At 39.0% G+C, this 15,181-nt stretch overlaps 1 protein-coding gene across 8 annotated transcripts in view; it reads right to left on the minus strand.

The window, feature by feature from the left end:
• The window catches only part of LOC120515199 (tumor protein D54-like), an 83,532-nt gene that overhangs the window by 37,029 nt on the left and 31,322 nt on the right, over positions 1-15,181 (minus strand). For 4 of the 8 annotated variants that reach the window (XM_039735951.1, XM_039735950.1, XM_039735949.1 and 1 more), the window contains exons 3-4: positions 8,162-8,310; positions 7,577-7,636 (exon numbers count right to left, since the gene is read on the minus strand). In XM_039735951.1, the coding sequence (XP_039591885.1) occupies positions 7,577-7,636; positions 8,162-8,310 (209 nt within the window). The remainder of the gene's footprint in view (positions 1-7,576; positions 7,637-8,161; positions 8,311-15,181) is intronic. The other 4 variants (XM_039735954.1, XM_039735952.1, XM_039735955.1 and 1 more) reach the window with 1 other exon arrangement.

Genomic DNA, 15,181 nt, shown 5'->3' on the forward strand with positions numbered 1-15,181 from the left:
TATACTTAAACTTATACTTGTAAATTAATCATATAACAAAAATAAAGGGGTGAAAGAGTAACTGTATGGGTTTAATACACTATTCAATATTACAAAGAAGTCTCTCAATTACATGCTCACTATTAGTGATGAGTGAACCCCATAGAGATCAGTTTGCCACAAGTTTAGCAAAATAGCAGAAATGTTTGGGAACTTCATTAAACATGGAGAAATGCATTGCAGTCAAAGTGGAAAGAGGAGGTTAACTATTTTGAGAGGATTATAATGGTGATATGATCTTATAAGTGTTCCTGAGGGATAATTAAGCATCTCACAACTACAGTGGAGCCTCGGGTCACAAACGTCTTGGACCACGTAGAAAACAGGTTACGACCAAAAAGTTCGCCAACCTTTTGCATCTGTTCACGACCACACACTTGGGTGACAAACAAGCCAGTTTCCCTTCCGGTTTGTATGCGGCGATGATTTCCGCACGTGTTCAGTCTCTCCCTGTGCAGCGAGAGAGAGAGAGAGAGAGAGAGAGAGAGCGTGAGAGAGAGCGAGAGAGGGGGCTGGCCGCATAAGGCTGAGAAGGCAATTAAAGAATGCACTGGGCTTGCTTTTAAAGAGACTTATTCAAGCATTGTTTTAACCTCATTGTATTTAATGAAGACTTTTTCTATTGGATTTTAACCTCCACTTCACTTCTGTTTTTATGGTATCATTTATTTATTGAAGGATTCTGAAAGCACTGCACTTTAATTTCGACTTTGTTTTTGATTGTTGTTTTGTTCATTTTAATAAAAGCACTTTTTGCACCATCTGATTGCTCCATTGTAGTGCCTCACTGTAGTGCTCATTGGTAACATTACCGACGGTGACGAGTTTAAGGGTTCCCGGAAGCGAAACGGGAGCATGCAGCGAAAACCCACATCTTCACAGACTTTACCTCAAAACTGTAATCTCCTCTCCACCCAGTTCCTCCTCACTTCCTTTATGACAGAACTCGACTCATGCAAGGTAAGTTTTCTTGGTTGTTTATGGATAGTTTTTGTATAAAATTACGGATTTTTCAAATGTTCATTTTTTCCCTGTGCTTAAAATTCATTAAAAAAAAGTGTTTACAACGATCGGATCGTAGCGTGCATTGTTGCAATGTTACTTTTCTTGGTTCTTTATTAAATTATAGATTTTTCAAATGTTAATTTTTTTCCCTGTGTTTAAAAATCATTAAAAAAAAAGTGCTTACAGCGAGCGGTTTGTAAGGCTATAAGCATGAATTCTTGCAATGTTACTTTTTCTCTGTTCAAGGTTTTCTCAGTGTTATTCAATGTTTTTACATTTAGTTTACTATTACGCTGTGCATTCTATGGTATAGTTAACTATTTTTGTGCTTAAATATCTTTAAAAATATATATTTACATACAGTTTGTACGGTCTGGAACAGATTAATTGTATTTACAAACAATCCTATGGGGGAAAATGACTTCGGGTCACAACCAAATCGGGTTACGACCAGAGTTTTGGAACAAATTATGGTCGTGACCCGAGGTTCCACTGTATGCTGGAGCACTGTGGCCTAAAACATGAGCTACGAGGTAGTAGTGCTACTCACTGCGCCACAAGCAACAAAAGATCCAGACGAAACAGTAACCACAACTAGAAATGGATAAAAAATAAATACCACAGCGTTCACAAAGTTTGGCTATTCAGGACACTGATTGGCTGTGCCACGCTGCATTTTTTGAAGTCACACAGATAGCAAATCTTTTTTGTTTGAGCTACCTGTACAGATGCTTTACACTTTTCTGTTTTCCACATTAAGAAGACAGAAACACCTTATGAATAGTAAAACATCTTTTGTTATTATTTCTTTACAGAGTCCTGCGCTTTCTGACTGGGACGGAAAGGTCGTCGTTGAGATTTATTTTGACTAGGAATTCAGTCAGCATACAATTAGACACGGGGCATGTTGGTAAGTGCATGAGCACACAGGGACTGGCGTTATATATTTTGTGGCAGTGCTCATTATATTCTGACCATGGTTACTTATTGTACCCCTCATATGAAAATACTGCAACAAAAATGCATGAGAGGGTCAAATATGGTTGGAGTACTGATCAGGTTGTTACGTAAAAATGTGATGTGGAGGTGTATGCTTAACAGTAAATTCTGCGCATAGACAATCAAGTCAAGACAGTCCATCCAACAAGGCTGATAAAGCTGATTGTCACACTGGCCTCACAAAGCATCATGGAGCACTGTGGGAAAAAAGTTAATCTAAATCAGCCACACAGCAACTGTCTAGTAAAATATATGAAAAGCAAGGTTACCGGTGAACAAAGAATATGCACTGCAAAACACACTTTGGTGAATTTCCCTAATCAACACTACTTACTACCTATCATATGAAGTTCCATGTAAGGATAGTTGTTACATGCGGATTCATAGGAAGTAAAACAATGAGGCTATGTACAAATGCATTGCTGCATGTAATTGTATCCCCAAAAAACTTGATGAAATCTTTACAATGTCAATAATCTAGCATAAATGAATATATTACACATTACAAGGCAAAAGTCAGGAAAAAAATGCTGAGCGAACAAGATGACCCAACAAGCAAACATATGCTCACTGCACATCCATCATATTGGTAAAATACACACCGAAACCCACCCAAATTTAAATATGTTATTAATGGTTATTGAAATTTAAGCAACTGCAAATTACCACTGGCAGAATGTTACTTTGTTAAGCCCAAATATTGTTAGTGCAAAGCTCTTTTTTTTTTTAACCAATGACAAACCTCTAATCATAAAAGGGAAAATCACTATTTTTTACATATAGGCTCACTGATACTTAATAAATCCTGTGTCGATACCCCCAAACTATGTTGTTCCTTTTCATCATTTGTTTGTACAAAAAGATGCACTTTAATAAACTTAAACTACTCCTTAGAACCCAAAGAAGTGTTTACAATCCATACCTTACTTATACATGGTATTATTTTTCATGGTTGTGACAATCTTTGTAATCAGAATGCCAAAATGCATTTTTTCATAAATTTTAGTAATTCAAATTTTCTGTTTTCATAAAAGATACAGGAAGTTCAGGTATCGACATAAATGCATGTCTCTTATAATGAGCCTACATGACAAAAGAGTGAGCTTCCCTTTTAACTGCCACAAATTAAAATCAGAATATAAAGGAGAGGGAAAAAAAGTCAAAATTAAGTTTAATTCAATGTCAAGTATGCTTGTTTATTATTAAACTGTAAGGTTACATCACTCCTCTAATTCTGGGTTTTATTTTATGTGGAGCAAGACCTGAATCATGGACCATTAGCAAATGCCTTAATATTTAAGATTACTTGCCCTACAGTTTAAACTGTAGTGGAAACAATTTTCAGTTTTATTAAAAGAAATTATGGCTAATTCCATCAAAGTAACATTTTGATAAGCTTTAGCTTTCTCTGGAGAGAGGTTCTGAAATGAAGACCCACCTCTTTCACTCACTGCTCAAGAGTCCTGTTTTTAATTCAAAAGTTTATCGCCCCTATGAACCTGTTTCCTCTACGTGCACTACTTTACCAAATATTTGTACCGTGCACATTCATGTGGATTATGCAACATGACTGAGTAAAATAAGATTTTTTTCATTACCGTTCTGATATCGTTTGCTGCATTCCAGCATCAGTCTCCACAGACTCAGATCCTACTGGACGGTTTATCATCACTAATAAAATACATGGGTTAAGTAAGATATTACTGGATGAAGTATTCTTTTAAAAATGGTACATGCACTAAATGAAAAGCTTTGAGAGCCAACAGGTTCAGCTTTTACTTGCGAGCTGAGCCAAATGTCTTAATTCACTGAAAAAAAAAAGAGTTGGCACATCAAAAGTCAAAGCATTCTTTTTCACTTTTGCAGTTGTCTGCCTGTATAATCTTCACTAACTGCAACATGTTCAGGCGAACTAGTTACATAACTGGTCTGACAGAATTTCTCACAGCTTGTACAGGGATAGTAAAGAACACAAGAATTTTTTGCATTACATCTTTGTTTAAAATTGAAGCGTCACTGCTCTGTACTGATGTTTAATGTATGAACTTTGACAAGTCCATCTAAATTCAGATAACTAGGCACTTTGCAAAGCTTATTTGCATAAAGCAGGATAGATTCGCTGCAGAGTAACAAGTAAGGTCTCTTTAAAGAGCAGAGGATTTTAGTTACCTTCTTGAAGAAAGAACAGCCAGTCACTTTCATATGACAAGAACAGCTTTACATGCATTTACTGAAAATAATTGTCTTGCCAAGCAAACACAATCAGTGTAAATTACATTGGTAAGTCTATATGCCATAGAAAGCCAAAGCTCTGCTCTTCGGAAAGCTGACAGCCTGAGCATTTTATTAAAAAAAAAACCCCACACCAAATGATGACCAAATGATTTGATTAAAAAAAAAAAAAAAACATGAAACAGACACCTGAACATGGCCGAATGCTTGAAACGAAAACTATTTTGGCTAGAGTGAAAAAAAAAAAAAACATTGTGCAAGCTTAGAGAAGGCAGTACAGTGGCCTTTTTGACAGGCTGTGAAGATAATGGGGAAACAGAAAAACAAGTGAGACAGCAGGTAAACTAATGTCTTTAAACAATCATTAAACATCTGCCTAATGTTCTGCATCGGAGACTATGAATGCAGACAAAACACTGGTCTTGTATATCGGCAACTCCGAACCAAATTTAAATTCCACTAATATTCTCACCCAACTCTAAAATATTTTGAGACCAGCCATACATTTTTATAATTAACTTGGTTTCTTCACAGTATATGAAAGCTACACTGACCCAGAAATCAATACCTGTAATGAGGTCTTGATAATGATTTGGCCACCTGATTAAAATCTATGATTTGGTGCAAGCAAACAGACAGTATTTACAAAACAATTGCTCTTGACATTATTTTTAATGTGGTTATTAAACAACTTGGGAACCTTAAGCTGTAACAAGGAAGTTGATCTGTTTGTGTTTTTAACAGCTACATTTGGGGGAAAAAAAAAAACAAAGAACATTGCAGATTTACAATTTCCCTTTTGTGGGAAATTACACAATTTCCAGTAGATAAGCATAGTGGATATGACCGATTGCTGCAGACAAAGTTATTACCATTAGCACTTGAACACAATAAAACAGGACTCAACCAACGAATGAGGGGGAGAGGTGTGTTTTCAATTTAAAAAGCAACTCCCAAAAGAATCTGTTTTCTGTATATGACTTGATCTGTTTAATGTGGAAGTAACTATTTAACTACAGTGGAGGAAATAATTATTTGACCCCTCACTGATTTTGTAAGTTTGTCCAATGACAAAGAAATGAAAAGTCTCAGAACAGTATCATTTCAATGGTAGGTTTATTTCAACAGTGGCAGATTGCACATCAAAAGGAAAATCGAAAAAATAACTTTAAATAAAAGATAGAAATTGATTTGCATTTCATTGAGGGAAATAAGTTTTGAACCCCTACCAACCATTAAGAGTTCTGGCTCCCACAGAGTGGTTAGACACTTCTACTCAATTAGTCACCCTCATTAAGGACACCTGTCTTAACTAGTCACCTGTATAAAAGACACCTGTCCACAGAATCAATCAATCAAGCAGACTCCACACTCTACAACATGGGAAAGACCAAAGAGCTGTCCAAGGATGTCAGAGACAAAATTGTAGACCTGCACAAGGCTGGAATGGGCTACAAAACCATTAGCAAGAAGCTGGGAGAGAAGGTGACAACTGTTGGTGCGATTGTTGAAAATGGAAGGAGCACAAAATGACCATCAATCGACCTCGCTCTGGGGCTCCACGCAAGATCTCACCTCGTGGGGTGTCAATGGTTCTGAGAAAGGTGAAAAAGAATCCTAGAACTACACGGGAGGAGTTAGTTAATGACCTCAAATTAGCAGGGACCACAGTCACCAAGAAAACCATTGGAAACACATTACACTGCAATAGATTAAAATCCTGCAGAGCTCGCAAGGTCCCCCTGCTCAAGAAGGCACATGTGCAGGCCCGTCTGAAGTTTGCCAATGAACACCTGAATGATTCAGAGAGTGACTGGGAGAAGGTGCTGTGGTCTGATGAGACCAAAATAGAGCTCTTTGGCATTAACTCAACTCGCTGTGTTTGGAGGAAGTAAAATGCTGCCTATGACCCCCAAAACACCGTCCCCACCGTCAAGCATGAGGGTGGAAACATTTTGCTTTGGGGGTGTTTTTCTGCTAAGGGCACAGGACAACTTAATCGCATTAACGGGAAAATGGACGGAGCCATGTATGCGTGAAATCCTGAGCGACAATCTCCTTCCCTCTGCCAGGAAACTGAAAATGGGTCGTGGATGGGTGTTCCAGCACGACAATGACCCAAAACATACAGCAAAGGCAACAAAGGAGTGGCTCAAGAAGAAGCACATTAAGGTCATGGAGTGGCCTAGTCAGCCTCGGACCTTAATCCAATAGAAAACCTATGGAGGGAGCTCAAGCTCAGAGTAGCACAGAGACAGCCTCGAAACCTTAGGGATTTAGAGATGATCTGCAAAGAGGAGTGGACCAACATTCCTCCTAAAATGTGCGCAAACTTGGTCATCAATTACAAGAAACGTTTGACCTCTGTGCTTGCAAACAAGGGTTTTTCCACTAAGTATTAAGTCTTTTTTTGTTAGAGGGTTCAAAAACTTATTTCCCTCAATGAAATGCAAATCAATTTTTATCTTTTATTTAAAGTTATTTTTTCGATTTTCCTTTTGATGTGCAATCTGCCACTGTTGAAATAAACCTACCATTGAAATGATACTGTTCTGAGACTTTTCATTTCTTTGTCATTGGACAAACTTACAAAATCAGTGAGGGGTCAAATAATTATTTCCTCCACTGTATGTCTTAGCCAAAAAAATGCATGCATTTTGCATGTTTCAAGCTTAGGCCCAAGTTAACGGACTTGTGGATTATGTGACATAAGTGATGTGAGATTTTCCTTTTTTTCCCCCCGGATGTTCTCCTCATTGTCTGATGTTGTCCAGCACTGGTCACTATAGAATCCCATCCTGACTGAAACATTTTGATGCTCTGTCTCCATGAAAACATGAAGTTAACATTTTTTCTCATCCATCACTACAACTATATACTGTTAGGAACATATAAACAAAATAATCATTTTTAGGTGGAGTACTCCCTTAAGAAAGACGGTCTCCTAATGGAAAATATTAAGTAGAAGTAATCTGGATCCATTTTCATCTGGTCAAACAACATTTGCACATTTTATCTTCTTTCTATTCCCCAATAAGACTGTTGGAAGTGTTTTTAAAAGATGCTGGCTAAGTTCTGTCTGCCATGACACTGTATGCCAAAGTAAACTTTCATTTATCACTTCTTATTACCAATACTTAATTGTCATATGCTCATAATCTGCCATCAACAAAACCAAACCAATCTAAAGAGAATGCTTTACTGTTCGCTCCATGAAACAGGTCTTGCTTTATATGAAAATGCCCTTGATTAGAACAAAAGCAGAAAAGAGACAAAAAACTAAATTGTTCAGGTAACTCACACATCAGAACTGGTAACTTTGTCATTCCACTCCCCAAGTTTTTCACTGGTTTTCACATAGCTAAAAACAGAGGTCTTGTCAAAGAGTATAGTTTAAACAAACTGCAAGCATTTATAAAATATTGTAATTTAATTTATCTTTTGGCTATAGTGAAGCTATTTTGGAGGAAAGGATGAAGAAATTAAGTCTTCAGGTAAACAACTTATTTTATCAAATTATAAAGCAGCAAGACAAATGGAATGTAAAAGAAAACTACTAACATAATTTGTGAAAGTTGTATGAAAAAAATAAAATGTAAACAGAAATACTATTGGATAAGCCCCAATAAAGCAACAAAACTGCCTATATCCACAATCATTTGGTAAAGGTTTGTTTGCTACTATTAAACACTAAAAATAAAATACACTCTTTCACATGTATACAAACATCTGATACTTTTTATTAAAAGTATCGTAGGAATAAACTGTAGGTCATGCTAAATGAAAATTTCAATCACCCCATTTCTTACTATTGAAGAACTAAATTAAAATTAATAATTGACACCATCTACGCCCAATCCATTTTAACCATAAAAATTGCTCTTACGCAGAGGATGTCTGTACATCTTGCCAACTTTTAGTGAGGTTTTGCTTCAGCTCATTCAGTGGAGTTAGCCCCAGTTTTCTTTTGATCTCACTAGCATGTCTCTCTTTGGCAGCAAGCACCTGACGCAAGGTAATGATCTCATCTTCTACCTGTAGAATAGAACATAACAGTAAATTAAGGAAACACCTTAAATAAAATTAAAAAAACAAACAAACGGGGGTTGAGTACATGTCATGTGAAGCACAAACAAATACCAGGCATTGTAATTAATTTAAATGCATTAGGTAATCACTCTTCCATCTAATGTCACTGAATCACACCACACCGTCGTTCGCAATTTAACATATGGACCTTTCCCTGTCATCCCAATTTTTTGGTGGGGGTTAAAGTGAGCTTTATGATTAAGGCAGCATGATTACAAATGGTGGCGTGAGGAGGAATTATACCATGAAAAAATCTCATTTCCTTGCAACCTGTCACCAAAAGGTAGCCGAGAAACATTAGTGTAACTGTATGTGTGGGTGTGTATACCTAGCTCTATGGGGCCCTGTCCAAGGCCGTTTCCTGCTCTCTGCCCAAGGTTTCCAGAAAAGACATTGTCCCCCATCCCCATAACCTAGCACTGGAAGATACATTTTCATTCTTGCCACAGGGAATGCACAAACCAGTGTGTTTCTTCGTCCCGGTACCAAGCCTGGATAAATGGGGAGAGTTACATCAGGAAGGGCATACGATGTAAAAATTTTGCCAAATCAATATGCGGACAATACAAAATTTTCATACCTGATCGGTAGTGCCCCGGGTTAACAACGACCGCCACCATTACTGTTAGCCAACGGGGTGCTGGCGCAAATTAGTCCAAAGAAGGAGAAGAAGAGGGGGGAGACGTGTCCGGAGGCAGGAGGAGAGGAGGAAAGTAAATAGAGTGGAACTGAAGGTAGGAACTTTGAATGTTGGAAGTATGACTGGTAAGGGGAGAGAGTTACCAGATATGATGGAGAGAAGATTGATTGATATATTGTGCATGAAAGAGACTAAATGGAAGGGGAGTAAGGCCAGGTGGATTGGAGGTGGATTCAAATTGTTCTATCATGGTGTGGATGGGATGAGAAATGGGGTAGGAGTTATTCTGAAGGAACAGTATGTCAAGAGTGTTTTGGAGGTGAAAAGAGTGTCAGGCAGAGTAATAATTATGAAGCTGGAAATTGGAGGTGTGATGATGAATGTTGTTAGTGCATATGCACCGCAAGTTGGGTGTGCAATGGGCGAGAAAGAATAATTTTGGAGTGAGTTGGATGAAGTGATGAACAGTGTTCCCAAGAAACAGATAGTGGTTAGTGGAACGGATTTCAATGGGCATGCTGGTGAAGGGAACAGTGGAGTCAAGGAGGTGATGGGTAGGTATGGTGTCAAGGAGAGGAATGAAGAAGGTCAGAGGATAGTGGATTTTGCCAAAAAGATAGACATGGCTGTGGTGAATATGTATTTTAAGAAGAGGGAGGAACATAGGGTTACGTACAAGAGTGGAGGAAGATGCACACAGGTAGATTACATCCTATGCAGAAGAGTTGATCTGACGGAGATTGAAAACTGCAAAGTGATGGCAGGGGAAAAGTGTAGTTAAGCAGCATAGGATGGTGGTCTGTAGGATGACGCTGGAGATCAAGAAGAGGAAGAGAGTGAGGGCAGAGCCAAGGATCAAATGGTGGAAGTTGAAAAACGAAGACTGCAAGGTTGAGTTTAAGGAGTAGGTGAGACAGGCAGTGAAGAGTTACCAGACAGCTGGGAAACTACAGCAGATGTAGTAAGGATGACAGCAAGAAGAGTGCTTGGCATGACATCTGGAAAGAGGAAGGAGGAAAAGGAAACCTGGTGGTGGAATGAGGAAATACAGGAGAGAATACAGAGGAAGATAATGAAAAAAGAAGTGGTATAGTCAGAGAGATGCAGAAAGTAGACAAGAGTATAAGGAGATAAGGCACAAGGTGAAGACAGAGGTGGCGAAGGCTAAAGAAAAGGTGTACGATGAAATGTATGAGAGGTTGGACACTAAGGAGGGAGAAAAGGACCTGTACCAATTGGCTAGACAGAGGGGCCGAGTTGGGAAAGATGTTAAGCAGGTTAGGGTGATAAAGGATAAAGATGGAAACGTACTTACAAGCGAGGAGAGTGTGTTGAGCAGATAGAAAGAGTACTTTATGAGTGGCTGATGAATGAAGAGAATGAGACAGAGAAGAGGTTAGATAATGTGGAGATACTGAATCAGGAAGTACAACGGATTAGGAAGGAGGAAGTAAGGACAGCTATGAAGAGGATGAAAAATGGAAAGGCCGTTGGTCCAGATGACATACCTGTGCATGGAGGTGTCTAGGAGAGATGACAATGGAGTTTTTAACCAGATTGTTTAATGGAATCTTGGAAAGTGAGAGGATGCCAGAGGAGTGGAGAAGAAGTGTACTGGTGCCGATATTTAATAAGGGGAGTGTGCAGGACTGCAGTAACTACAGGGGAATAAAATTGGTGAGCCACAGTATGAAGTTATGGGAAAGAGTAGTGGAAGCTAGGTTAAGAAGTGAGGTGATGATTAGTGAGCGGCAGTATGGTTTCATGCCAAGAAAGAGTACCACAGATGCAGTGTTTGCTCTGAGGATGTTGATGGAGAAGTTTAGAGAAGGCCAGAAGGAGTTGCATTGAGTCTTTGTGGACCTGGAGAAAGCATATGACAGGGTGCCTCGAGAGGAGCTGCGGTATTGTATGAGGAAGACGGGAGTGGCAGAGAAGTACGTAAGAGTTATACAGGATATGTAAGAGCGAAGTGTGACAGTGGTGAGGTCTGCGGTAGGAGTGACGGATGCATTCAAGTTGGAGGTGGGATTACATCAGGGATCAGCTCGGAGTCCTTTATTTGCAATGCTGATGGACTGGTTGACAGACGAGATTAGACAGGAGTCCCCGTGGACTATGATGTTTCCTGATGACATTGTGATCTGTAGCGATAGTAGGGAGCAGGTTGTGGAGACCCTGGAGAGGTGAAGATATGCTCTAGAGAGGACAGGAGTGAAGGTTAGTAGGAACAAGACAGAATACATGTGTGTAAATGAGAGGAAGGTCAATGGAATGGTGAGGATACAAGGAGTAGAGTTGGCGAAGTTGGATGAGGTTAAATACTTGGGATCAATGTACAGAGTAATGGGAATTGTGGAAGAGAGGTGAAAAAGAGAGTGCAGGCAGGGTGGAATGGGTGGAGAAGAGTGTCAGGAGTAATTTGTGACAGACGGGTATCAGTGAGAGTGAAAGGGAAGGTCTACAGGACAGTAGTGAGACCAGCTATGTTATATGGGTTGGAGATGGTGGCACTGACCAGAAAGCAGGAGATAGTGCTGGAGGTGGCAGAGTTAAAGATGCTAAGATTTGCACTGGGTGTGACAAGGATGAATAGGATTAGAAATGAGTACATTAGAGGGTCAGCTCAAGTTGGACGGATGGGAGACAAAGTCAGAGAGGCAAGATTGCGTTGGTTTGGACATGTGCAGAGGAGAGATGCTGGGTAAATTGGGAGAAGGATGCTAAGGATAGAGCTGCCAGGGAAGAGGAAAAAGAGGAAGGACTAAGCGAAGGTTTATGGATGTGGTGAGAGGGGACATGCAGGTGATGGGTGTAACAGAACAAGATGCAGAGGACAGAAAGATATGGAAGAAGATGATCCGCTGTGGCAACCCCTAATGGGAGCAGCCAAAAGAAGAAGTATGTACTTAGTTTATTCCATATATGGAATGCAAAAAAAAAAAACACTAAACAATTGTGAAGCAACTGCAACAGAAGATTATGAAGGAATTGTAGCACAAAAATCTCAACCTATTTTACAAAATTTAAGGTTTATCTATGTCTAGTGGTAAACAGAAATTGCTTTAATGACTGGCATGAAAAACAAATTGTTTACTTGTTGGTTCAAATGTATAGCATGTATGTAAAAAAATATAAATGTAATTTCATTTTCAATATTTGTTTTAAGAGATTGTTTAGGTGTAAAAAAATGTTTCCAAAAATGGAGGCAGTTTGTGCCAAACAATGTAAGTTTACAATGTCATGGGATATGCAATTTTAACTACTGTATGTACAGTGATAGCTAACAAATTGGGGCACAATAGTAAATTAATTCCAGGTTTGTGCATTATAAATTGTCTTGATTGTGTTATATAAAATCCTTTTTTGTTTTTAACCAGAGAAATCTCTAAAGCACAATTTTTTTGTGTCTTCTTTAGTTGATATTGGCATAATAATTTGAAGACTTTTTAAAAAAAAATTGGACTGCTCTATTCACTACTCTTCAACTCCTTTATTACATAAGCAGAATAATAGCCATTTATTTTTGGGTATGTGATTTATTTGCAATAATGGCAAAAACTCCTTAGTGCATAAGGGGTTAACTACAAGTTGAGCAAACAACTGATCACAAGTGTACAGTTAAAATATATTAATGCAAAAAAAATATCACAAGTGGCACTTTCCTTATGAATAAGCTGGCTCCAAAGAAAGGCTATAAAGTTAAGTCTTCTGGATATGAAAAACTGAACAAACTAATGTAAAAAGCAAAGATTGCAAAAAGGCAATAGCAATTAAAAGTGACAATACATTCAATGTATTTCAGCACTTAAAACAAACAGCAGAATGGAACTAATTGAAGAAAGCACAAGACCAAGGCATGCGCCCCACTAGAAGTCTAGTTAGACAACATGATTAAGAAAACAGCGTGCTGTAATGGAAGGATTTTTCTAAAGAGAGGGGGGGATCAAGAGAGCAGATGGGCGTTGGTCGCTCAGCGCAAAAACCAGCTTCAAGAAGGAAAAGTACTGGGAATATGGCCAGAGGGTTATGCTGACTTGTTTTTCACTTCGAGGGGCTTCACTATTTTTGTGTGCCTTTTGGTACCAGACGCCGTCTCCGTCAGGATAAAGGGGCATGCTGACTTGTTTTTCACTTCAAGGGACTTCACTACGCAATTCTTATTTTTGTGTGCCTCCTGGTACCAGGTGTCGTCATCATCAGGACCAAGTGCAAAACAACACCGCGTCCGTGGAAAGGTGTGTGTGCTGAAACTAATCACTTCTGTATACACTGCTTACACGTAAGCCGCTTTGGGCAAGGACGCTCAATTAGTATATAAGGGAAGGTTCGCCCTCAGTTTCTTTGGAGGCTCAACCGTGGGGACAGCGCGCACCGCCCGGTAAATGAAAGGCAAAATGAGTTGGTCCTTTGACAAGACTGACAAGCGGGCCCCCTCAGTCTACTGGTCTGGGATGATGGCTCTATGTCTTTTTGTATGTCTGTAAGTATTGTTTTGTTTTGTATGTCTGCATTATATGTGTTTGATTATTATAGTTGATTAAGTAAATAAAATAGAAGTATTGGACCTCTTCTCTCTGATTCTTTGCCTACTTATGTTCATATCCCTGGAACCATTTTCCGTAACAAAACATTTTGGCGTCACTTGCAGGATTTTGGGAATCTGGTAAAATATTGAACTATTGAGTGAGGCAAAAGAAATCAGAGATGTTTAAGAAGAAGAATAAAGACCCTGAGGCAGCTCCTTTACCTCTTCCCGGTTGGGAGGAAACGGTGTGGGAAGACTGCGCCAGAGAATTGAGATGTGGGGGGGGATTAGCACAATATTGGCAAAGTTTAGGCCCCCCAACACCAGTGAATGTACTAGCCGCGCTTAAGAAAATGCAAATGGACTTGGTGGGTGCGTTAGGGCGGGCCTCGATGGCAAATCCCAGGTAGCTGTATTATTGCCGGGTACAGCGGGCGAGGATGACGGAAAAGGCAGCCTTATGCATAGCCAAGATAAATACCTGGCTAAAAATTTGCGAGCAGCTAGCAGTACACGTAGCAATGTATAAAGAGAATGCCATATAGATTAAGCAACGATCGCTCAGTGTTAAAGTGTGTGGTGGCGCAGTAGTTAGCACTTATGCCATGATTCGAGTTTATTTGTGATTTATGTTGAAGCTTACATGTTGTTTGTTTTGAGTTAATATTCTCAATGACAGTTTAGTCTTTTTGACGAGAGTGCCGTCTTGCTGTAGTATCGAACGCGTGATTTCTTGATAGTTGGATTTGCCCTAATTGTCGCAGGAATGGATCGCCACGGAAGCAATTCCTCGTTGTCGCCGAGTCATTTCGCCAATGGAGTCTCCTTGATCTAGAAACCAGCGCCGTTTGAGCTGAGTAGAATCGTGTTAGAGTTAACATCCGTTAACGTCATGAGAGGCTGTTTTATATTATAGTCTGATAAGTAAAGCAGCCTTCAGAAAAATGTAGGAGGATAGCACCAAAAAGAATAACAAGCGTTGAGAAGAATATAATGCGCGAAAAGAAAAAGTGCACTGTATTTAACATCAAAGGTACCTGGCTCGCTAATGTTTGTGTATATGAATATGTCTGTGCTGAACTTATTCAATGTGTGTGCCTGTATACTATGTGTATGCCTGAGCATTAATTGTTCTCTGTGTGTGTGTAAATATGTTTGTGCTAAAATGTGTGAGCGTGCCTGTTGTTTGTTCTGTGGGTGCGTCGTGTGTTTGGGAGTAAGAAAGCAAAAACATGGAGACTTCTGGGTAATGTAGTTCAACTATGATTTGCTGAAGCTGCGTGTGCATATAAACGTCCAGAGCTCTGAGTAAATATGGGTTAAAATAAATGTGAGTATGAGTAACATTTGATAAAATGAAGAATGCAATCACTTTTAGTAATAAGTGATAATAAGTAACAAAACTGAGGTAAAGTTGAATGTGTTAAAACAATGGTTTTGGGTGATTTTGTGTATGTTATATAGTGTATTAGAGGGATCCCTATGTGTGTGTATGTTAAATAGGTTTCAGTGTGCTTAAAAGAATGTGTAAAAATATGTGTTGTTTGCAAGAATTAAATAATTGGTATTATTGTGAATGTAAATGTTGAGATTAAAAGAGCTCTTAATTCTAAATTAAAAAAGATTTGAACAGGTGGTGTAAAAGGTCT

Source organism: Polypterus senegalus, chromosome 14, assembly GCF_016835505.1.
Source record: "Polypterus senegalus isolate Bchr_013 chromosome 14, ASM1683550v1, whole genome shotgun sequence".
Classification (NCBI taxonomy): domain Eukaryota; kingdom Metazoa; phylum Chordata; class Cladistia; order Polypteriformes; family Polypteridae; genus Polypterus; species Polypterus senegalus.